General features: G+C 47.3%; 1 protein-coding gene across 10 annotated transcripts in view; it reads right to left on the bottom strand.

Moving 5' to 3' along the window:
* The window catches only part of STX18 (syntaxin 18), a 117419-nt gene that overhangs the window by 38440 nt on the left and 54246 nt on the right, over positions 1-24733 (bottom strand). For all 10 annotated transcript variants that reach the window (XM_042251646.1, XM_060417666.1, XM_060417670.1 and 7 more), the window contains one exon: positions 6230-6297. Coding sequence is in view for 8 of the 10 variants with exons in the window: in XM_060417666.1 (XP_060273649.1) it covers positions 6230-6297 (68 nt within the window). In the remaining 2 variants the exon portion in view is untranslated. The remainder of the gene's footprint in view (positions 1-6229; positions 6298-24733) is intronic.

The raw sequence follows: 24733 nt of genomic DNA, 5'->3' as shown, positions 1-24733 counted from the left end.
GGAAGCCTGGTGGGCTGCCGTCTACGGGGTCGCACAGAGTCATACACGACTGAAGCGACTTAGCAGCAGCAGCAAGCTACCTTTAAACACTTGTATCCACCCTGACAGTTTCTATTTTCCCTTCTTCACTTCCTCTAAAAACATTTACTGAACTCCAACATTCTATGTTTTACTCATTTTGTTTCTTTTCTATCTTCCCCTCCAAAATACACATTCCATAAAGGTGGGGGCATTTGTCTGCCTGTTCACTGCTGTATCCCCATCATCACCAGCAATCCTAGGATTTAGTAGGCTGATAAATCAATGGAGCAATAACCAACTGCTTTCAGAATGACCTCACTTAGTGCGTGAGGCCCATGTGAGAAGCTTGACACACAGCTACAGCTGTGCTCCTTAACAGGTCCCTCCTGGTCTGATTGCACCCCTTCCCCTGAGACCTGCAGACATCCCACTTCCAGAGCCTCCCCTGGAAATATGGAGATACAGAGGCCCCAGGAATGTGTCCCTCCTAGGACAGGCCCCCAAGAGAAGAGGGAGGAGTAAGGCTGGGGCTCTCCTCAGGGCCAAGCAGGAGGCCAGTCTCCTCTCCTCTCCTCCTTCAGTACCGGCAAACCCCCAAACCATCCCCAAGCCCAGCGTCCACACTTTCTGGGCGAGCACTGGAAGGAGGAAGGCAGCCCGTAGGTTCCAGGGGAAGGGATGGTCTCCAGCCCTTCGCAGGGTCTTATTTCCTTAACTAATTTGGCTTAACACGGTAATCCTGACAGAAATGTGCTCTGAGCAGGAAGACCCCAGGGAGGGGAAGGGGGGCAAGGGCCGGGCAGGCAGGCTCATCAACCCTCCCCACAACTCCCCAGTCTGGCACAGGAGGACAGAGGGCTGGGAGGACGAACAGCTGTGAGCACACGGGCGCAGTCTGTACCACCCCTCAAGAAACTGGCTCAAGGAAAACCGGAAACGGAAATGGAGGCTAACGGGGTTGGGGCGGATAAATGAGACCAGTGCTCACTTCCGAGTGACGAGGCACCCCATGGACGGAGTCGATCTATAAAATGACCAATTCCAGGAACGTGAGGTTAACGTCCTCCTTCTCTATTTTGACTTAATGGAAACTCAGTTCAGTGAAACTGAAAAAGTCTAAAGGTTAATTTGATAAAACTGATTATACTCAATTAAAAGGTGCTGTTCATTTATGATACATTATATATTAACCTTTTAAATTGGAAATTGCCAGTATGGTCATTCTAGTAGTAGTAACGACAGAAACCAAGAAAGTTTCTCCCCCCAGGTGGTACTGTTGTGTCGTCAGGATATTAAGGGAAAGGTCTATCTACGAGAGGTGGAGAAATTATTTTTAATTAAAATCATTCAAGAGATCTAGCCAGAGGCTACTTAGGTTGCTTGCTGTTCTGCTTTAGTAAAATGTCATTATTATTTTTTTTAATTAAATGGGTCAATAAAGTCTGAGTTCTACATTATGGGAAAAATTATAGCTTCCTAATTATGTCAAACCAACATAGCCTTGTGGGTCTGAAGGCAATATTTCTCTCAATTCCATGATCGCCCTCTATCCAAAATGTTCCCAGTGAGGCAGGAGATAGATGGGCCCACCAGGGTGAATAGCTGGAGTCCTTTCCCGACACTTCAAGATGAAAATAGCAGGACAGTAGGGAGAGGAGGCTGGGCACTGCCCAGATGAAAGACAAGAAACCACAGATTTCTCATTCTCAAAGTCAAGGAGACCTTCCCGACTAGAAAGCTCCTTAGTGGTCAAAAGGGGAGGCCTATGGGTCAAGGTTACCCACAGGCCTCTTTGCTGGAATCCCCCTTGGCTGTGAGATGCACGTGCATACATGGGAGGATGTGGAGATGCACCAAAGGTAGACTCAGAACCAAAGGAAAATTACTGGCCAAAGGAAATCTGGAAGAAATGCCCCACATAAGTGATTTAAACCACCTCAAGGGTGGGACACTCTCTGAGTCCACCCATGTGTCTACTATCCACAGGTACTGTACTCTTCTCCCTCCTAATAAACACTTTCCTTGTTTCACTACTTCCGCCTTTGTGGGAATTCTTTCCTGCAAAGCCAAAGGGCCAGGGCTTTGTCATTGGCCACTGGTCTAGTGGCTAGGATTTGGCGTTCTCAATGCTACGGCCTGACCTCAGTCTCTGGCTGGAAACCCAAACTTTGCTTCAAGCCAATGAAGGGCAGGAGGGGAAGGGGACGACAGAGGATGAGATGGTTGGATGGCATCACTGACTCAATGGACATGGGTTTGAGTAAACTCCGGGAATTGGTGATGGACAGGGAGGCCTGGTGTGCTGCAGTTCATGGGGTCGCAAAAAGTTGGACAGGACTGAGTGACTGGACGGAACCGAACTGAAGAGCAAGGCCACCAGAGATCACTAGGAACAGGCCAAGGCCAGCACCCTGCACTGGGAGGCACAACAGTAAAACAAAGAAAAGACTTTAAATAGTCTACCACCTTTGGGAGGGAGAGTGTGATGGGAGAAGATAAGGGTGGCCCTTCTCCCTCTGGAGAGAATGTTGGGTGTGTGTGTGGGGGGGAAATGCTTATTCCCTGGTCCTCCTATTTCTACCAGAGAATCCACACCTCTCATGACACCCTCCCTCCCTCCTCAGTCTCCTCCCTCCTGCCCCTCCCTTGGGGCAGGGACTTCTCTAACTGGCAGCCTGGCAGAAGGACCTGAGCAGTGAACAGGCCTCCAGCCACGGCTCTGCTCTCTCCTCTCCTCTGGGATCTCCCTGTTTAGTGGCAGTGGAGGTTCTGTTCTGCTCCTTCTCTCATGCACTCTCAGGGGCCTCTGTGCTCTCTGTGCTCTGGGGCTGTGACCGCTCCGTGGCACTAACGGCTGAGTGCACCTGTCTAATTCAGGAGCCTTCAGCAAGGCCACTCACCTACGCTGCTACCCCAGATTTCACTGGTGAGCGAGCTTTGACTATGTCTATCTGTGTTACGTCGGCTTGACTTCGGCATCCTCTCTTTCCCTCCTCTCTCTGGCAGGAAACAGAGGTGCTTTCCTTCTTTTTTTAAAAATAAGCTTACTTCCTTAAGGCTGTGCTGGGTCTTCACTGTTGCTTGAGCTTTTCTCCGGGTGAGGCGCTCAGGCCTCTCATTGTGGCTTCAGCTGTTGCAGAGCACAGGCTCCAGGGTTCACGGGCTTCAGCAGCTGCAGCACACGGGCTCAGCGGGCTCAGCAGTTATGGCTCCCGGACGCTACAGCACAGGCTTAGTAGTTGTGGCACATGGGCTTAGTTGCTCCGCATCACGTGGAATCTTTTTGGATCAGGGATCGAATCCATGTCTCCTGCATTGGCAGGTGGATTCTTTACCACTGAGCCCCCAGAAGCCCTGAGAGGTGCTTTCTTTATCAAATGGCCACTGACTCACCTGCACCACAGGTTAAATGGGGTTCCAATTCAATAACCATTCACCAAGGGACTTACATGTGACAGGAACTCTCACACACATCTCATTCAGTCCTCATAAGAACACTGCGTGTGAGTGAGCTCAGTCATGTCTGACTCATTTCGATCTACTGACTGTAGCCCACCAGGCTCCTCTGTCCATGGGATTCTCCAGGCAAGAATACTGGACTGGGTTGCCATTTTCTCCTCCAGGAGATCTTCCTGACCCAGGGATCAAACCTGCATCTCCTGTGCCTCCTGCACTGGCAGGAGGATTCTTTACCCACTGAGCCACCTGGGAAACCCCTTATCCACATTATCCATACTTTATTTAAAACCAAATGAAAACTAAAGCACAAATATCTGAAGTGAGTTGTGTATACTTAATGACTAATACTTGGTGGAGCTGGGACTAGAACTCAGGTGACTGACCTCCAAAGCCCTGCTCTTTCAGAGGAGCCAAAACAGGGGCAGGAGCGGAACTTGGAGTCCTCTGGGTACTGATGAAGTGCAACTGGGAGGAGGACTCAGTGGGGTGATGACCCGTCAAGACTCAGGAAGCCTCAGGAGCGCTAGTTGTGCTGACGCTGTAGCCATACAACCACTGCGTAGACAAGAGTGGAATGGGCCCTGGGGACCTCGTGCTCCCTCCCAGCGTGTGCTGCCACAGTGGCTGGGAAACGGGGAAGCCGAGGCCAGCTACCCGCTGTCCTGAGAAACATGAGGACTTGGAGTAAGTCCACGCTGTGCTGCTCTGGGAACACTGACAGGCAGTGTTGTGAGCTGATCTGTGCTGTTTGAGGAGAAGTTTAAAACTACTGCAAAGTTACAGAATAGCTGCCTTATACAATAATCTTTTTATAAATCCACTGCTTTTTTTCTTTCCTGCACAGCATTTCAGCTGCACCGTCTTGTCTGAATCTAACTAATAGGCAAGTGAGCATCACTCTCGTTATTTAGAGCAGGACTCCTCAAAGGTTTTCTGAAAAGGGCCAGAGTGTAAATATTAGACTCTGAGGGCCATACAGCCTGGGCACAGCCGCTCAGCTCTGCTGCTGAGGTGTAAAAGCAGCCATCCATACATAACATGGAAATGAATGGGCATGCTGGTGTTCCAATAAACTTTCTTTATGACACCAAAAATTTAACTTCATTTAATTTTCTTATGAGGTAAAATACTATGATTATTGGCTAAGATGGTAAAGTGTCTGCCTGCAATGCGGCAGATTCCTGGGTCAGGAAGATACCCTGGAGAAGGAAATGGCAATCCACTCCAGCACTCTTGCCTGGAAAATCGCATGGACGGAGGAGCCTGATAGGCTACAGTCCATGGGGAAGCAAAGAGTCGGACACAACTGAGCAACTTCACTTCACTTCATGATGATGATTACGCTCCCCATAGCCATTAAAAAATGCGAGAACTATTCTCAGCTCACAGGCTGTACAAAAACAGGCAGTGAGCTGGACTTGGCTTATGGTTTAGAGGAAGACATTGCCTTCTACAAGTTAAGTGAATTTCTCAGGTTCGCATGGCTAATAAGGAGACAGAGTAGCTTGAACTAAACCAACGTTTAAAGCATTCACTTTAGCTGGATGCCTTTTGAAGGCAAAGGGAAGTTAATAATGGATTTCCATGAGAGATCTCCATGACCACTTATGTAACCTGAGATGTCAAGTACTAAACAAAGGAGCTGGAAAATGATAGGCTTACACCAGTTTTGTTAAGTTTTCCAAAACAACAGTCACTTCCATCTGTACAGACTATAAAATTAGCATCTGATGTACATACATACCTTTAGAAATAAAATTTATACTGCCATCTAGTGTTGACCAACTATTTTAACTGAGAACTTTAAAATAAGGTTTACTTGGTATGAAGCACTAGAATAATAATTTTACTATATTCCAAAACTATGTAAATGAAATACACTTAAAAGCATAAAGTAGACAAAGTGGTAGAGATTATTTAAAACCCACCTGGGGCATAATTTTTTTCTCTGTTAAAAAACTGATATGAAATATTTCCATTTTTGCACATATTGATTAAAGTCCTTTTATAAATTCAGAAGATTTGTTCCATATTTTCTAACTGTGTGATAGGAAGGCTTCCAAAGGGCAAAACCCCTTATTCTATAATGATGGAATCCTGAACAGATGCTTCTAATGATGTCGTTTCCTGTATCTAGTCCAACTTTTCCACTGCTTAGGCACTACAGTTGAAGCTGAATCCTATGGGAGATATGCCACACGAAAGCCGGGTGCAAACAGAGGTCAAGGAAGAGCAGGAGGCATGACATTTGCACTGCAGTACAGTCCTGAGTTTATTGAGAGCCGGAGCCCATTCTAGAAGTGCTTTTGGAGGTCGCAATCAAAATGCTTTTCTTTTTAAAAATCAACCTAACAAAAACCCTCAGGGAGGCAAGAGTTCTCATCTCTCCAAATGGCATTTTTATGTGTCTGGCACAATCTCTTCATTTGCTCAGCAGTAATGCATTCAGTGAGACACTGCCCCATCCTCTCTGCATGCTTCAGAACATATATGGCACGTACAGAGCTGCAAACACGTGTGCGCCTCAGGGGACACTGCTGTGGGGCTGTGGTGACTTTAAGGATGTGGGATATGGCTGCACTTACCCTGGCTGGAGGAGCCCCATTCTGCTCTGCAGGTTTTCTTTTACTGTCAAACTGATCTTCCCCATTAAAACCCAGAGTTAGTATACAGTGAGGACGAAAACCTCACAAGGAATATAAGGCAAAGAACAGTCACCAAAATCATGATTTAAAAAACACACACTTACCTATAAGCATTAATATAATCTTTTCTATGTTCCAGAAGAAAATCTCTCAGCTTGCCAATGTGTGAAATCTGTCATAGAAAGAAAGCAAAAGGTTTATATGGATAAATATGTTACACTCATATGCAACAAATTTTAAATTAGTAGAGAGAGAGAGTGGCATGCTCTCTCTTCAAGTCTTCAAAGGATTCTGAAGCTCCAAACCGGACACTTCTGATTTTAGACTCCTGTATAATCACTGACTTGTCAAAGTCACCCACATTCCTGGGCCTAGGTCTCCTGCTTAAATCACAGATCGCAACAATTAAAGGAAGAAGGAAAGAACCAACAGCAGTGAAGAGGTGACTCGAAGGGACTTTGAGATTCTATGAGATAATGCATATGTCTAGTATTGCACAGCATGTGCTTAATAAAGGCCAGTTCCCTTCCTTCAGCATTTTCTACCTAAAATTTTATAGACAAACATTCCTTCTTCCAAGTGTTCTAGGGGATGGATTCTAAGGCTGGAGCTATTAAGTTTATAAACGGGGTCCATGCAGAGCAGCAGAATTAAACAGAAGATTCGGGAGCAGTGACATACCCCTACACAGCACATCTCCATCTTCTCCACTTCTGTGGATGAACAAGAGAGGACACAAAAGCACAGGGGACTGAACTCCTGATGGCTCATTTCTCGTGCGAAAGCCCCTACCATGTGTCAGGTGCTATGTGTGGAAGGAGGGATTAAGAAACAAAACAACAAGAGGTAGGAAGAAGACTGGGAACATGGTCAACATGGACAACAGCGCTTCCAGGAGAGAATGATTAGCTAAGCTGGGGGCCTGCGCGGTTCTGTGACCATAGCTCACGCTTGCTTCCTCCTAATGCCCTTTGTATTTATTCCAAACACACTCAGCCCCAGTCTCAAAGGATCTGCTGAACTTTCATCTTTTGCATGAAAGTTTTTCTGTCAAGGCCAACTCAGGCCAATTTTCACTCCACTCTGAACTTAAAAGCATGTCTGCATCCCACCCACTGGGCACTCAGCTACACACAGCCACATCCACTGGCTTCACTTTTGCGCACATGCCTCTCTCAGGGGTTAGGAACCATGTGAGGAGGGGGCTGCCCAGCTTCTCCCACAGCCCCACGCACAACATGGAGCCCGGCATAGGGTCAGTCAGTACTTGCAGACAGAGTAAATGTCTAAATACAAAAACAGTATTTACCACTAAAGAAACATTCAGCAATTGTCTGGGGATAGGTCAGTCGGGGTTCAGTTACATTTCCCAGGGTCTAGACTAAGAAAAAATACGGTTCAGAAAAGCACCCTCAGGCATCTTAAGAGCATGAATTAAAGAAAAAAATGAACTGTGGCCACATATTCATTTATTTACCAGATTACAAAGATTACTGAGACTGTTCGGCAACCCCGGCTCCATAAGGAACCTCCACACACACACACACATGACCTCCTTCTTCCCCAGTGGCCTGTTGAGGGCACTGACGTCACTGTGCTTACAACTAGGCTGGGAATGTGAAGCTTGCAGAGGCTACGTGACTCGCCCACAGTTACACAGTTAGTGTCTGGTGGGGGTTGGAGGCAAGCTCAGGACTCTCGAGTTCATTTGGCCTGTCTTCCACTAAACCACAGCTGCCTGCTTCATCCTCTTATTCCAATTTTCCACTTACGCTGCATTTTAAAATCTGACTTTTAAGACTGTTGGGAAAAAAAAATTTAGATCTGCAAACTAGGTGCTTACTATACCACATATGAGATATAATCAAATTAACTCTCCTGTTTAATATGCTTCAGTGGTTCCCAGCATCAGGGTCAGGGTCCTTGATGCTAGGAAGATTTAAGGGCAGGAGGAGAAGGGGGCGACAGAGGATGAAATGGTTGGATGGCATCACTGACTCAATGGACAGGAGTTTGAGCAAACTCTGGGAGATACTGAAGGACAGGGAAGCCTGGCATGCTGCAGTCCACAGGGTCACAAAGACTTGGACATGACTGAGCAACTGAATGACAACAACAAAGAACAATGGTTCCCATTCCCTTCCCCAACCCCTGCCTACAAGGGGCCAGGCAAGCAGTGAGAGTAAGGCAGCGGGAGCAGAGGGGACAGGGCACTCCGGAGGCGTGAATTCTGGTTATGGAACACCCTGCAGTCAAAGGAAGCATCTCTCCCAGACGACTTGCTGGAGGGCAGCTAATTGTCATCTCTGCGCCTAATCAGCGGGGTCAAGCCCAAGCCCCAAACGCAGCACTCGAGGCCCTTCACAGTGCAGCTCCAGAAGTCCCGAGGGGCCTCAGTCCTGCCACGCTCCCCACCGACCACAAAGACCACAATGACTCCTTACCGATTAGCCTCCCTTCACCAGAGCGCCACAAGCTCCTAGAGGGTAAAGGGTCCTCCCCTTTCCCCAGAGCCTGTCAGGCACAAAAACTTTCACTGCCTGTTGAATAGATAGTGGGCACTGAATAATGCAGGCTTCCCACGTGGCTCAGTGGTAAAGAACCCACCTGCCAATGCAGGAGACGCAAGAGATGCAGGTTGGATTCCTGGGTCTGGAAGATCCCCTGGAGGAAGAAATGGCAACCCACTGCGGTATTCTTGCCTGAAAAAGCCTATGGACAGAGGATGGGCCCCAGTCTCATGGGATCACAAAGAGCTGGGCATGACTAAGTGATTAAGCACACATGCACTGAATAATACCCTAAGGATTACACCTACTGTGGTAGGCAAGGGAATGCTATACACCCTCCTCCCAAAGATGTCCAAGTCTTATCCCCAGAACCTGTGAATTTATTATGTTACATGGCAAAGGGGAATCACTGTGGCAGAAGGTAATAAGATGCTCATCAGCTGAGCTTAAAATAGGGAGATTACCCTGGATTTACGCTGGAGTATCCAGGGAGGTCCATGAATGGAGAATAAGGAGGCAGAAGAGAGAGTCAGAACGATGCAACGCGAGGACTCGATCCAACATTGCTGGCTTTCAAGACAGAGGAAGGGAGCCCAGGGATGAACGCCACGTCTGCATGCTGGAAAAGGCAACTTAGTGGGACCTCCCCTAGCGGCTCCAGAAGAGAACAGAACCCTGCCCACACCTTGATCTCAACCTAGGGAGTCCCATTGTGGACTTCAGACCCACAGAACAAGAACACAATACATTTTTGTCATTTTAAGCCACTAAATTGATGGTAACTTGTTACAGCAGCAACAAGAAACTAACATACTGCATCTCAGTTTGGGCTGCTATAACAAAACACCACAGGTTGGGTAGCTTACACAACCAACACTTATTTCTCTCGGTTCTGGAGGCGGGCAGGTCCTGGCCAACGTGTCGGCATATCTGGGGCCTGGGGAGGGCTCTCACCCTAATTTTAGACAGCTGCCTTCTTGACGAGTCCTCACATGGTGGTCTCGAATCTCTTCCTCTAAGGACACCGATCCCATTCAAGGGGGCCCCGCCCTCATGATCTAATTAGGCACCGAAGGCCTCACCTCCATACCATCCCGTTGGCTATCAGGGCTTCAATTCTGGGATGACACAAACATTCAGTCATAGTGTATCTGACATAGCAGAAAGCCTTATATGAGACAGCCTTTTTTTTCTTTTTAAAGGAGTCATAATGTTTTCAATAAAGCTTTAAATGTCCAAGGGAATCCACTGCACAGTCTAGACACAGAAGCTCCCCTCTTTAAGTTCCCCCTCCCGCATCTTTAGCTAGGTTCAGTCTGCCAGGGTGGAATGGTGTGTGGGGGTGAGTGCCAAGAACAAGAAGCCCCTCAGAAAACTTGATTACAAGAAGTTTCACTTAAAGTATAACAAATGTGATCCCTATTTCTTATGATACCTGGGATTTGCTTGAATATAACATGGATGGACAGTAACACCTGAAAGAGGATCAGTCATGAGTTGACAGCTGAGTGGGGGTAGGGGCAGACTCCTTATAAATACTGTCTACTTAAATACACACTTGATAGCTTTCTTAACGAAACATTATTTTTTAAAATCTCCCATTTTTCGCTCTCTTTTAACATGTTTGGTGATTCTGAAGTACAGATTTTCTGCTGCCAAACTAGTAATAACCCATACTTGAACAAGCAACCCAACCCACCTCAGATCTCTAGCTAGTTTATTTCTAAATAGACTTTAGCAAGTTTTTGCTTAAAATTCCACTTAAGACTATTAATACCACTTAAAAAAAAAAACACCCTACCAACCCCAAAACCTTCACCAAGAGTTTACTATGTGCCAGGCTCTATTCCAAGATCTCTGCATGAAATGCGTTAGCTCATGGAACTCTCCCAGCAATCCCGAGATGAGTAACATCATCACACCTGTTTTAACAGATAAGGAAACTGAGTCAGAGAGCTGGTAAGTAATCTGCTCAGGGACACATGGGGTGAAGCCTGGATGGAACCCAGTATTCTAAGTTACCAGACTGGAGTTCTTAATGTATGCACAGATTCTTGGCAGGTGGCAAGTTCAGTTTTTCAGCATAGTAGTCACGAAGGGGGACGCTTGGGAATTCAGAAAAACACCCAGCGAGCAACGTCAGGCTGTTTCTTCATGCATCTGTATTCAACAGTGCACTGCACATCTGACGTCACCCCACAGTGATGGGCACTTACAGAGCGCCCGCTGTGTGTGCCAGGAAGCTAGTGAAATGCTTGCTTCGTGCTGGCATTGGCTCCCCTATAACCAATCGGATGAATTAGACGTTGCCCCCATTTCTATTTTATAAACATGGAAACTGAGGCCCACGTGAGCTAACAGGCTAATAAGGGGCAGGACTGGCATGGATCACAGGTCTATATGACTCAAAGGCTAAGTTATTTATATCATCAAAAGGTCAATAAACTGTTACTACTTATCTTATTTAATTTTGGCTTTTTTTTTTCACAGAAATATAAACTAGGTTTCATGTGAGTTATTTATAGACACTGATTTTTAAAATGTTTTCAACCACAGTGGATACAGAAAGCTCTACAAGAGAGATTTTTTTGAATGTTTCCACACAGAGCACTCATTTTAAAAGTCACTCAAAGTGGGAACATGCACATATATATCCAAAGCGACTGTTTTCCCCACTGAAGTCTCCTCCTCCAAGCCCATCTGTTATTCCCAGTGTTGTCAACACAGGAGGCTTGGAATTGCTAAGTACTGTCGGGATGCTGGGAGGAAGGCCCACAGATGTGTGCCAGGAACCAGGACTGTCATAGAGACTGGTGGTGCCACGGTAACTGTTCACCCTGAGTACCAACCATCAAACTGCCATCAAAACAAGGTTTAAACAAGGAATGAAGGCAACCTCCAGGGCTGGGTCTCTTCCCCCTGTCTAAGTTCATCTACCTCCACCCATAGTGCAGGGCAGGATATCAGCAGAGGAGCAGACTCCTGGCAAAAGACTGTGGAGTTTGGGTGGAGCAGGGCAGACAGCAGAGAAATGGGTAAGAAATCCAGGGAGTTGGCTGAGCTTCTTGGGTCTCATCTCTGCTCAGTCTCTGCTACTTCCTCTGAAAGGGACACTGATGCCCGCCTCGTTAGGCTTCAAGGGACCCCAGCTGGATGAACTTCCTCTTCTGTTTCTCAACCCCTCCCTCCCATGTCCGAGAGAAGAGGACTGGCTGGGGTAGGGTCTGGAGAGGGCAGGGAGCAGGCTCCGCTCGCTCGCAGCCAGGCAGCAGAGGGTGTCTGCTCCAGCTCCACCCACATCTGGCCACAAAGCTACAGCCTGGTTCTCCGTTTGGCTTTTTCACGTTCTGACTGCTTATTTCTTTCAGGTAGCTCCAAAACTTGCTGGGGGAAAATGGGTGTTTTTAATAAAATCCCTAAACTCTTAACCTTTGCCAACTGAAATTTTGAGCAAGTTGCTTAATCTCTCTGAGCTTTACTACAAAGGGAGGGCAATAAACATGCTTCTTTAAAAGCAGAAGCAGCAGCACGAGTTGACAGAGAACTCTCATTACGCGCATGCTGTGTGGCAGGCACCAGCCGAACGCTGTCCGTCCACCAGCGCATTTGTTCGCTCCTCCTGATAACCTCTTGGGACAGGTTTCGCTATAATCCCACTTCACAGATGAGAAGACACTGAAGTAACGCATTTCATATAAATGGTTCAAAATAAACGGGGGACTGTGATGCCCAACCCAAGGACCTGTGTGCTTTCAGCCTCTACAAGTCCACCCATGAAGACAGCCCTACCGTCCCATCCAAGCACAGGGCATCTCTGAGGGCCGCTTTCATCACAGGGCACACAGAACGTTTTGAGATCAAAAGTACTCAACGCTGAGATGCCCTGTTCAGGTCAAACGCAATGTCAACAGCTACGGGTCAGTGCAGAGCCAACAGCCACCCTCCAAGGCCTGCTGGGATCTGGCTTCTCCACAAAGCTGATACTCAACCAAGCAATTGTTTAAACTCCATTCTAAAACGACAGGCATTCATCTGGCCCATCCTTTTCTTTCTCTGAAGATAAACCAAGTTCATTCTTAAGTGACTGAATTTTAATAAGGCTCATTTCAAAAGTCATGAAGACATTGGACTTCCCCACACAGCACATCTACCATATACACAGAGTGATTATAAAACAGTAGCCAGTGGTCCCAGTGCATCTGACAGGGAAAAACATGCTCACATTACCTGATATCACACATAAAGCTTTTACCAGGAGAGACCAAGCAACAGTTAGAACTGGACATGGAACAACAGACTGGTTCCAAATAGGAAAAGGAGTACGTCAAGGCTGTATATTTTCACCTTGCTTATTTAACTTCTATGCAGAGTACATCCTGAGAAACGCTGGGCTGGAAGAAGCACAAGCTGGAATCAAGATTGCCGGGAGAAATATCAATCACCTCAGATATGCAGATGACACCACCCTTACGGCAGAAAGTGAAGAGGAACTAAAAAAGCCTCTTGATGAAAGTGAAAGAGGAGAGTGAAAAAGTTGGCTTACAGCTCAACATTCAGAAAACGAAGATCATGGCACCTGGTCCCATCACGTCATGGCAAATAGATGGGGAAACAGTGGAAACAGTGTCAGACTTTATTTTTTTGGGCTCCAAAATCACTGCAGATGGTGACTGCAGCCATGAAATTAAAAGACGCTTACTCCTTGGAAGAAAAGTTATGACCAACCTAGATAGGATATTCAAAAGCAGAGACATTACTTTGCCAACAAAGGTCTGTCTAGTCAAGGCTATGGTTTTTCCAGTGGTCAGGTATGGATGTGAGAGTTGGACTGTGAAGGAAGCTGTTCAGTTCAGTTCAGTTGCTCAGTCATGTTTGATTCTTTGCAACCCCATGAATCACAGCAAGCCAGGCCACCCTGTCCATCACCAACTCCCAGAGTTTACTCAGACTCAACGTCCATAGAGTCAGTGATGCCATCCAGCCATCTCATCTTCTGTCATCCCCTTCTCCTCCTGCCCCCAATCCCTCCCAGCATCAGAGTCTTTTCCAATGAGTCAACTCTTTGCATGAGGCGGCCAAAGTACTAGAGTTTCAGCTTTAGCATCATTCCGTCCAATGAACACCCAGGACTGATTTCCTTTAGGATGAACTGGTTGGATCTCCTTGCAGTCCAAGGGACTCTCAAGAGTCTTCTCCAACACCACAGTTCAAAAGCATCAATTCTTCGGTGCTCAGCTTTCTTCACAGTCCAACTCTCACATCCATACATGACCACTGGAAAAACCATAGCCTTGACTAGACGGACCTTCGTTGGCAAAGTAATGTCTCTGCTTTTCAACATGCTATCTAGGTTGGTCATAACTTTTCTTCCAAGGAGTAAGCGTCTTTTAATTTCATGGCTGCAGTCACCATCTGCAGTGATTTTGGAGCCCCCCAAAAACAAAGTCTGACACTGTTTCCACTGTTTCCCCATCTATTTGCCATGAAGTGATGGGACCAGATGCCATGATCTTCGTTTTCTGAATGTTGAGCTTTAAGCCAACTTTTTCACTCTTCTCTTTCACTTTCATCAAGAGGTTTTTTTAGTTTCTCTTCACTTTCTGCCATAAGGGTGGTGTCATCTGCATACCTGAGGTTATTGATATTTCTCCTGGCAATCTTGATTCCAGCTTGTGTTTCTTCCAGCCCAGCGTTTCTCACGATGTACTCTGCATATAAGTTAAATAAGTAGGGTGACAATATACAGCCTTGACATACTCCTTTTCCTATTTGGAACCAGTCTGTTGTTTCATGTCCAGTTCTAACTGTTGCTTCCTGACCTGCATATAGGTTTCTCAAGAGGCAGGTCAGGTGGTCTGGTATTCCGATCTCTTTCAGAATTTTCCACAGTTTATTGTGATCCACACAGTCAAAGGCTTTGGCATAGTCAATAAAGCAGAAATAGAAGTTTTTCTGGAACTCTCTTGCTTTTTCGATGATTCAGCAGATGTTGGCAATTTGATCTCTAGTTCCTCTGCCTTTTCTAAAACCAGCTTGAACATCTGGAAGTTCACGGTTCACGTATTGCTGAAGCCTGGCTTGGAGATTTTTGAGCATTACTTTTGTAGCGAGTGAGATGAATGCAATTGTGCGGCAGTTTGAGCAATCTTTGGCATTGCCTTTCTTTGGGATTGGAATGAGAACTGACTTTTTTCAGTCCTGAGGCCACTGCTGAGTTTTCCAAATTTGCTGGCATATTGAGTGCAGCACTTTCACAACATCATCTTTCAGGATTTGAAATAGCTCAACTGGAATGCCATCACTTCCACTAGCTTTGTTCGTAGTGATGCTTTCTAAGGCCCACTTGACTTCACATTCCAGGATGTCTGACTCTAGGTGAGTGATCACACCATCATGATTATCTTGGTCGTGAAGATCTCTTTTGTAGAGTTCTTCTGTGTATTCTTGCCACCTCTTCTTAATATCTTCTGCTTCTGTTAGGTCCATAGTGTTTCTGGAAGAAAGCTGAGCAGTGAAGAATTGATGCTTTTGAACTGTGGTGTTGGAGAAGACTCTTGAGAGTCCCTTGGACTGCAAGGAGATCCAACCACTCCATTCTGAAGGAGATCAGCCCTGGGATTTCTTTGGAGGGAATGATGCTAAAGCTGAAGCCCCAGTACTTTGGCCACCTCATGCGAAGAGTTGACTCATTGGAAAAGACTCTGATGCTGGGAGGGATTGGGGGCAGGAGGAGAAGGGGACGACTGAGGATGAGATGGCTGGATGGCATCACTGACTCGATGGACGTTGAGTCTGAGAGAACTCTGGGAGTTGGTGATGGACAGGGAGGCCTGGTGTGCTGCAATTCATGGGGTTGCAGAGTCGGACACGAGTGAGCAACTGAACTGAACCAAACAAAAACACCCCAATATGTGCAGCCTTGAGACCGGCTCCCGCGGGTGAATGTGTTCTATTGACATGGACTCGGTTCCGGGGACTCAACCCCATGGTTGGTTGCCCACAAGCATGCCGGTGAATGGGGTTGGAAAACCAAGGTTGCCCTCAGCATGTACTTATGTAAAATATGTAAAATGCAGACTTAAAGCTGTATCCATACAGAGAGAGGCATCTAAAAGACTGCTCATCAAAATATTGATGGTTGGGTGGTAAGATTTAGAGACTGTGCTTTTTCCTATTTATAAGACCTTTTCATACCTTAACATCTTTCTACAATTTGTATGTATAATCCTTGTATCCGACAGAAAAGTATTTTTAAACAAAAATGTAAATCTTCCTACATCCTTCCCTGACTAAGAGTGTATACGGACCCCTGAGACCCCTACAGGACCAAGTCCAGTTCTGTGAGCCCAGGGCATCACCGACTCGATGAACATGAGTTTGAGCAAGCTCCGGGAGTTGGTGATGGACAGGGAAGCCTGGCGTGCTGCAGTACATGGGGTCACAAAGAATCAGATACAACTGAGTAACTGAACTGAACTGATGAAGGGCCCACCAGTGTCCCTGTCCCTCCTGACTTCTCGGGGTTCAGAGCCCTCTCCGATCCTCCCAATCCCCGGTTTCCTGACTCACTCCTACTCTGCTCATGGGGTATACCTCCCAGAAGTCTTCTCTGCCATTTTAGGCCAGGCTAACAACCCCTTGCAAGCACAACCCTCTTTCAGTGATGTCAGCCTCTTGTTTTGAAATGTTTTCATGTCTCTCTGACACAAGCTGCTCAGGCATAAGCTTAGCCCAAAGCAGCTCTTAAAAGACGACTTAGTGCTCCTAATGCAGGAAGTGGGCCACATTTTGCATCACCCACTAGATGGCAACACCCAAGTCTTGCAGGAGTAGAAATATTAGGAACTCTCAGAAATAGCAGTCTGGTCTTTTTGTCCCCAAGGGCTTTACAATATTCTCTGGTTCTGTACTTCTGATCTGGAATTAAAGGATTATTAAAGGTTAATTGCGTTGCTCAGGCTGAAGCTGAAATGACATTGTTTTGAAATAGACATGTGCACTTGGACAAGACTAAGGGTTTTTTTTTTTTCTTTTTTCTTTTTTTTTTTTAATTTTTATTTTTACTTTATTTTACTTTACAATACTGTATTGGTTTTGCCAAGACTAAGGTTTTAAAACACTGCGTTCCCAGCAGGTTGGACACACAGGCAGCTCCCAGGCATGGTTGCCATCTGCCACCCCCAGCTTTGCTTACGTGTGTCACCCAGAGCACAGACCTGGGTGCTTTGTGAATCACCCAGAGCAAGGTAAGACTGTAAAACAAAAAACTCTGGTATAAAATGGAAGACGACTGCATGTTCACAGTAGGGGCAGTTCGGAGCAGTCACCGGTGTCTTTGGCAGATCACAGCAGCGGTTGGACTTGCACACGCCTCCCCGCCCCCCGCAACCCCCGTGATAGGAATTCTCTCCTGGCACTCACAACACGTCCAACAAAGACCTGATTGAGTAGGAAACACTGAGTACCCATTTGCATAATGTGCCTCTGCAAGAAACAGCCATTGTTCAAGATTAAAGAGACTCCAGTACGGCCTCTGGCATATTGTAAAAAGGTCCATGTAACACAGAATCATTATTTTTTTTTAGTTCAATCAGTGGACACAGCTTACTGTTCAGTTTAAGTAGGCAGCCAAAGGCACAGTCAGAACAACCGCCGCTGTATAAATGTTTGCCAACCACTGATAAGCTGACATGACTTTTCACAGGGGTCATGTTCCCAAGTCTGATTTGGAGGCCCACTAAACTAAATTCCGAATCCACTCTCTCAGTCATGATTGCAAAGGGCCTCAACACCAATTACGGCGGAAGGTTCAGAACGGCTCGCAGCTCTGGAGTGCGATGACCCCACTGAAGTCACAGTGGGGGCTGTCTGAGTCCTTGTGCTAGGGAAGCTCCCCGTGACCAGTCACCCACAAAAGAGCCTGGCACAGCCACAGGCATTCCTTTGGCTTTGGGGTCACAGCAGGGAGGGTGTTAAGGGATTACACGTATGAACTGTGCCTTCTCGCTTTGTCTCCTTTCAGCAATTGTTTAGTCATAAGCTGAGCCTCCTCCCATCGCTCCCTCCCTAATTCCTACTGCTGGAGGCCGCCCTTCAGCGGGCACAGGGCCTGCTGTGGGCAGCCCTGCTCTCCAGTCCTCGCATGAGCCCCTCCTGAAAGCACGGTCCTGCCAGGATCTCTTCCTAAACCTCTGACAACTCTGTGTCACCTTCTTTCCTTGCCTCCTCCCACCTCTGCAAACCTCTGAAACTTCAGGAATCTCAGACCTGACCCACTCCTCCTACCCATAACTTAATGTACCATCTACAGAAAACTTGTCCACTGGCCCCCTGCTTCACTCCTGTGTCCTGAGGGTGAATTCAACTGTCCTCTGTGTGTCCCACAGGTGTCTTAAAAGCCACATGTCCCAAAGCCTGAGTCATCCAACCACTCCCACTCAACCCCCCTCTCCCTGCCATGCTGACTTACTAGGTGTGACTTATAGGGAGAACTTCCAGGGGTCCCTGTCCCCGCAAAGAAAAAGAGCCTCTCTCTTCTGATTCCCAAGTTAGAGAACCCCAGAGCATGCGGACTCTCTTTTTCACTCCACAAATGAAACTGGTCAGCCAGGCCTGTCCACTCCACTGGTTGAACAGCTGCCAGAGGAATGGGCACCCACGGACCAGCTTCTCCTCCTGTTTACCCATGTCCACCCAGGAGTCCAGACCCTCAAGAAAGAGCAAAAACCTAACCTGTTCTCAACCTTTTCCTCTTCAATCCTTCTGCCACAGCTTTCTCTTTCCATCTCATGGTCTTCATGCTCAGACTTTAACCTCAGGGCTTCCCTTGTAGCTCAGTTGGTAAAAAATCTGCCTACAATGCAGGAGAATGGGTTCCATTCCTAGATTGGGAAGATCCCCTGGAGAAGGAAATGGCAACCCACGCCAGTACTCTTGCCTGGAGAATCCCATGGACTGTAGCCTGCCAGGCTCCTCTGTCCATGGGATCGCAAGAGTTGGACATGACATAAGTGACTAAACCACCAACCACCACCACCACCAAACACATTCTCTGGCTCCCTCAAATGGCACTGGGGTTGCTTCGCTGGAGCACAACCTCCGTTCCCAAAGCTGGGTCCACTCCCGGCCTATCTGACCCTCCTGTTTGCTCACTGACGCTCAGAGTATAACCCTGCTCCACGTGCATGGAGGGAGCCCCTGCGTCTTCCAGACCCTGGACTCCGCTTCATAGGACACAGTTCTTTTTCACTCTGCTCGAGTGCAGCTGTTGTGTGGCCCCTGTGAGGAGGGTCTTCTCACTTCTGTAAGCTACATGTCTTCAATCCCTTCCGGGATTCTTTATATGAAATGCACTTGTGGCTGCTGGTCACACTTATTAGTTTCTGAATGCAGGAATTTATTGGCCTCAAAAAATCAAATGTGGTTCCGAGAATGGACTCAATGCTCCTTTCAACAGGAGGTGGAGAGCAGGCAGAACTTTCACCTACACTCTTTCAGCCTCTGGGATTCTAGTAATGCCACCTAAGAGGGTATTCATGCTTCCCAGGGGGGCTCAGTGGTAAAGAACCCGCCTGCCAACGCAGGAGACATAAGAGACACGGGTTTGATCCCTGGATTGGGAAGACCCCTTGGAGGAGGGTATGACAACCCACTCCAGTATTCTTGCCTAGAGAATCCCATGGACAGAGGAGCCTGGCGGGCTACAGTCCATGGCGTCACAACGAGTCGGACATGACTGAGTGACTGAGGAAGGTACAGCAGCAAGAGGGTGTTCACTTTCAAGTCACTGAGTCAAACTGACTTACCATCGACTACAATTATTTTTTTCATGAAGACCTATGTCTTCACTCTATTCATATTCCCCCCTTAGCCTCTTGCCATTTGCCATTCTGATCATTCTGCCTCTAAAGACATCTGTTAACTAAAAATTATCAGTTTAAAAAATAGAATGAATATTGGGCTGAAAAAGAAGCATAGAGTTACAGACCCCTCCCAGTGGACAGCCAGCTTAATGAGCCACAGACATCCCTGCAATCCAAATAATCAGTCCATTAAAAAAAAATGTTCCCTTGGGACTCCCCTGGTGGCTCAGCGGTTAAGACTCTGAGCGCCCACTGCAGGTGACGCAGGTCTGACCCCTGCTCAGGGAACTAAGATCCCACACGCTGTGTGGCACAGCCGAAAGTAAATAAATAAATAACAACATTGTAAATCAACTATACTCCAATAAAATTAAAAAAAAAATTAAAAAAAAAGTTCATCCACAAAAGCAACACAGTGAGATCTGCTAACTACCCTGTGAAATCAGGTCTCCTCGCCTGCAATGATTCAAAAGTGCACAAGACTGGGGGGCTGGGGGGTAGGGGTCGTGCTTCGGGAATGTACTGGTTCACTATCACTCCTTTCTTTCCTGTGGGCTTGGAAACCTCCCTTTTATTTGTTTTCAGTGAACAGATTAAGAGCAGGTACGGGGCAAGCACATCAAGGAGGGAGGTAATGAGGCAGAAGGGAGGGGAGGTGGGTGGACAGACGGGGAGTTCTGACCCGGGGCCGGCGTGGCTTTGCACTGCTTTTCAGACCCCAACCCAAGCCCAGCTGGTCTGGAGGCTGTGTGCAGAGCGTGTGTGTGGAGAGGGCACGTATCTTGTCTCTCTCCACACTCTCTCCGCGGGGTAGTGCAAAGCATGAACTCCAGAGTCACAGAGACCTGTGTTCAGATCCCGGCGCCATCCCTGATTACCGCAACTCATTTAACTTCTCTGAGCTTTAACCTCTGATTTGTAAACTTGAGACGGTAACTCTGAAGGTGACTACAAGTCTTCAGTGAAACGCTGACAGGCTGACACTGTATCTGGCACAGAACAGGTGCTCAGGGAGTCGAGTGCCCCGACTCCCCTTCATCACTGTCTGGATCTTACCCATGAGGCCAGGTCTTCCTGGATGGGGGGCTGTCCTGGGGCAGCAGATGGAAAGGTAGACGGAGGGACCTGGGCTGTGCTAAAGGGCTGTGACCTTTAAGGTCATTCACAAGATCATAGTGCTGAGGAAAGCAGAGAGCTACGGAGTCAGACAAAGAAAAGAAACTGGATTTGGCACAAATCCAGCACACGTGGAGGACAGGTGGTGGCAACACTAGGTAATATTTATTGACTGCTTACTTACTACATGCCAGGCACTGTTCTAGGAGCTTTATGTATATCTAACAATGAAGGCGGGAGGAGAAGGGGACGACAGAGGATGAGGTGGTTGGATGGCATCACCAACTCAATGGACGTGAGTTTGCACAAGCTCCAGGAACTGGTGATGGACAGGGAGGCCTGGCGTGCTGCAGTCCATGGGGTTGCAAAGAGTCAGACACAACTGACCGACTGAACTGAGCTTATTTAACTCTCCTGATGACCATATGAGACAGGTACTGTTACTACCCTCTATGAAAAGAAGCTGAGGCCCAGAGGGGTTATTTCACTGCCAAAGGCCCCACAGTGAGCCTATGACTTACCACTATCTGGACCCAGAGGGTCTGGCTGCGGAGCCCAACTTAAACTGCCACGGTGGCAACAGGAGGCCCCCACGGGTACCGAGGTCAAAAGCAGAGAGTGGAGAGAGGAGTGGCAGGGACCCCCTGATGCAGGTTCAACCCCAGGGCGGTGGGGCACCTGGAAGGTCTTTCTCGAAAGCAGCTTGGAAACCAGTCCCGCCCTTCCTCAGGCACAACCAGCTCCTATAAAGGGCTGGCCGTGGACAAGCACTCTTTGCTTGTCCTTGGTACTTGTGCCTCCAAAGTGGAGTGCACCTCATGGCGGCCTAACTTCTGAGCACAGGGTGAACCTCATGCACACCCACCCACACCCACAATCTACACAGCATTTACAAAGCCCACCCTGAATCCCAACATAGGCTCTTACACTAAGTTCAAGACTGCTCGTTCCGCCAGAGCTGAACAGGTGCTCTCTTCAGCTGTGCATCAGAGGATGTGGCTGGTTTGAGTTTTCAAGAGCCACAGTGAGAGCAAAAATGCTTCTTCTTAGATGCTAGACTCACAGGCAGGACTCTTGTTGCAAAAGGCCCCAGGAAACCACAGAGGAGACAGCAGCAATGCCCTCCCACCCTCACTGGGGCTTGCACGTGCAGAATGGACAACAGGCACTGGTGAAATCATCGTCTCTTCCCTGCCAAGCACACGGAGCTAACTCCTGCCAGTTCGGTATCTGTGATATGCGCCTTGAGGTTGTGGGCAGCTCCATCATCCCACCCATTCTCCTCTGCATCTTCTCTCTGCTCTGTGATCAAAGAAATTAACTGCGGCCCCAGAGCTCACCTCCATGGCTGAAGAGGGAGCCTCCAACTGCACATCGCTGGACCAGGTCTTGACACACTGGCCTTGAGTGTGAGGGAGGGTCCCCCTCCTCCCTTCCATCCACCTATCAAACACTAACTGGGAAGTCAGTACTCTACTTAAAATTTACCTACCACCTCTCTGACCTTGACAAGTAATAAACAATGCGTGGGTGCTCAGTTGCTAAGTAGTCTCCAACTCTTTGCAACACCATGGACTGTAGCCCACCAGGGTCCTCTGTCCATGAGGTGGGTTGCCATGCCCTCCTCCAGAGGATCTTCCCAACCAAGGGATTGAACCCAGTCTCCCACATTGCAGGTGGATTCTTTACTGTCTGAGCTGCCAGGGAAGCCCAGGAATATTGGAGTGGGTTCAGTTCAGTTCAGTCACTCAGTCAAGTCCTACTCTTTGCAACCGCATGCACTGCAGCATGCCAGGCTTCCCTGCCCACCACCAACTCTCGGAGTTGCTCAAACTCATGTCCATCGAGTCGGTGATGCCATCCAACCATCTCATCCTCTGTTATCCCCTTCTCCTCCTGCCTTCAATGCTTCCCAGCATCAGGGTCTTTTCCAATGAGTCAGTTCTTCGCACCAGGTGGCCAAAGTATTGGAGCTTTAGCATCAGTCCTTCCAATGAGTATTCAGGGTTGATCTCCTTTAAAATTGGCTGGTTTGATCTCCTTGCTATCCAAGGGACTCTCAAAAGTCTTCTCTAACACCACAGTTCAAAAGCATCAATTCTTCGGCACTCAGCTTTCTTTATGGTCCAACTCTCACATCCATACAGGACTACTGGAAAAACCATAGCTTTGACCAGACAGGCCTTTGTCAGCAAAGTAATGTCTCTGAGTTTTAACATGCTGTCTAGGTTGGTCATAGCTTTTCTTCCAAGGAGCAAGTGTCTTTTAATTTCATGGCTGCAGTCATCACCTGCAGTGATTTTGGAGCCCAAGAAAATAAATTCTGTCATTGTTTCCATTGTTTATCTATCTATTTGCCATGAAGTGATGAGACTGGATGCTATGATCTTAGTTTTATGAATGTTGAGCTTCAAGCCAGCTTTTTCACTCTCCTCTTTCACTTTCATCAAGAGGCTCTTTAGTTCCTCTTTATTTTTTGCCACAAGGTTGGTGCAATCTCTGTTTGTTTCCAACTGGAGTGGGTAGCCTAATCCCTTCTCCAGGGGAATCTTCCCGACCCAGGAATCGAACTGGGGTCTCCTGCATCGCAGGTGGATTCTTTACCCGCTAAGCTACCAGGGAAGCCTGGGAGGCCCTTACATAGTACTTAGTACATGCCAAGAAGAGCCCCAGGGCTTTGTCCAGATGACTCCATTCATCCCCGGTACAGCCCTCCAGGGGAGGCACCATCATTAGTTCCCTTTATGGGAGGGAGGCTCACCGACTGGCTCAAGGTTTCTTTAGCAGGCGACAGTGCAGGATCTGAAGCCAGGGGCTCTAGGCCAGAGCCCGAACTCCTAATGTTTCCTTGCTCTTATTGTTCTTCAGAACTTTGACAAGATGAGTGAAGGGGAAAATGGTCCATCTATATTTGAGTTCCTCAAATTAAAATCTCAACTCTATCTTTAACATTCCAATTTGAGTTTCATTTTATAGGAGGGAGTTATAGTATCTTTCATTTCATAAGTGGGCTTCCAGAAAGAATTGTGAATTTCAAAGGTACAGGTCTCGCTTTCAGGGGGCATAGATGCCTTTGAGACACTAACCAAAGCTACGTATCTGATCTGTTCCCTTAAGAAAATGAATTTTCCCACAGACGCAAAAGAAAACTTCCTGCCCACTGTTCTGAGCTTCAGAGGCTCTTGGCTCACTGGAGCTCAGGTTAAAATGTAATTCAACAAACAGACAAACACAGGAGGGCACAACTTTTCTGTAAACCTCCTGTGCATAAGAAAGCGCTTCTAGCTGGACACCTGGGGGCAGTTGCCGCCTTCCATCAGCAGACTCTGTCTGCATGGTGGTAACAGTAACCCGGGAGGGGTGGGGGCGGCAGGGGCGTGAGGCCTGCAGGCATCAGGGAGAGTGTACTGTCATAACCACGCACACGCTGTCTGCCTTATAGCATGGAGCAAAGGCAAGATGGAAGAGAAGAACCGACTGAGCACGGCCACCGTCGGATGAATCGCCATCATCATCAGTGTTTACCGTTGACTATGCTGTTGCACGGACGAGCTCATCTAATTCTCCTAACACACGAGAAAACAGAAACTGAAGCACAGAGCGGTTAAGCAACTTGCTCAAGGTCACACAGCGAGCACGCTGAAAAGCCAAGGTCCGTTACTTCAAAACAGGTTCCACAACCTGTGATCTATGTCTCCAAGCTTAGGCTTTTCGAGCAAAAAAAAAATGTGAGCTGAACATCCAAACCAAGGAAGAGTTACCAGCATCTTTCGACAACCTCCCACACACCAAGCTCATTAAAAGAAAAGCCATTGGTTTTATTTATCAGCTCCTCCAAAAGTCCTTGTTACATATCTTTTAAATTCTTTTTCCAGTCACAGCAGAAAATACCAAGCAAATAAACACATTGATACCCCATCGTAGTACATGCCACATCTCAGGAATATGTTCCCTCTCTTCTGTTGTAAAGAATTAAAAGAATTATGTTGTATTTGTTTCAGATTCCCAAAGTCTGGCAAGGATCCTAACTCAACAAGTGTCTGTAGAACAAGTGAGGCATTTTATTATGAATTTATCATTCTGAAATAAACATTAAGGAAGGAACAGCTGCATCTCAAAC

This window comes from Ovis aries, chromosome 6 (assembly GCF_016772045.2).
Source record: "Ovis aries strain OAR_USU_Benz2616 breed Rambouillet chromosome 6, ARS-UI_Ramb_v3.0, whole genome shotgun sequence".
NCBI lineage: Eukaryota > Metazoa > Chordata > Mammalia > Artiodactyla > Bovidae > Ovis > Ovis aries.
The sequence above is the reverse complement of the archived record's forward strand: the minus strand, read 5'-3'. Positions and strand labels throughout refer to the sequence as shown.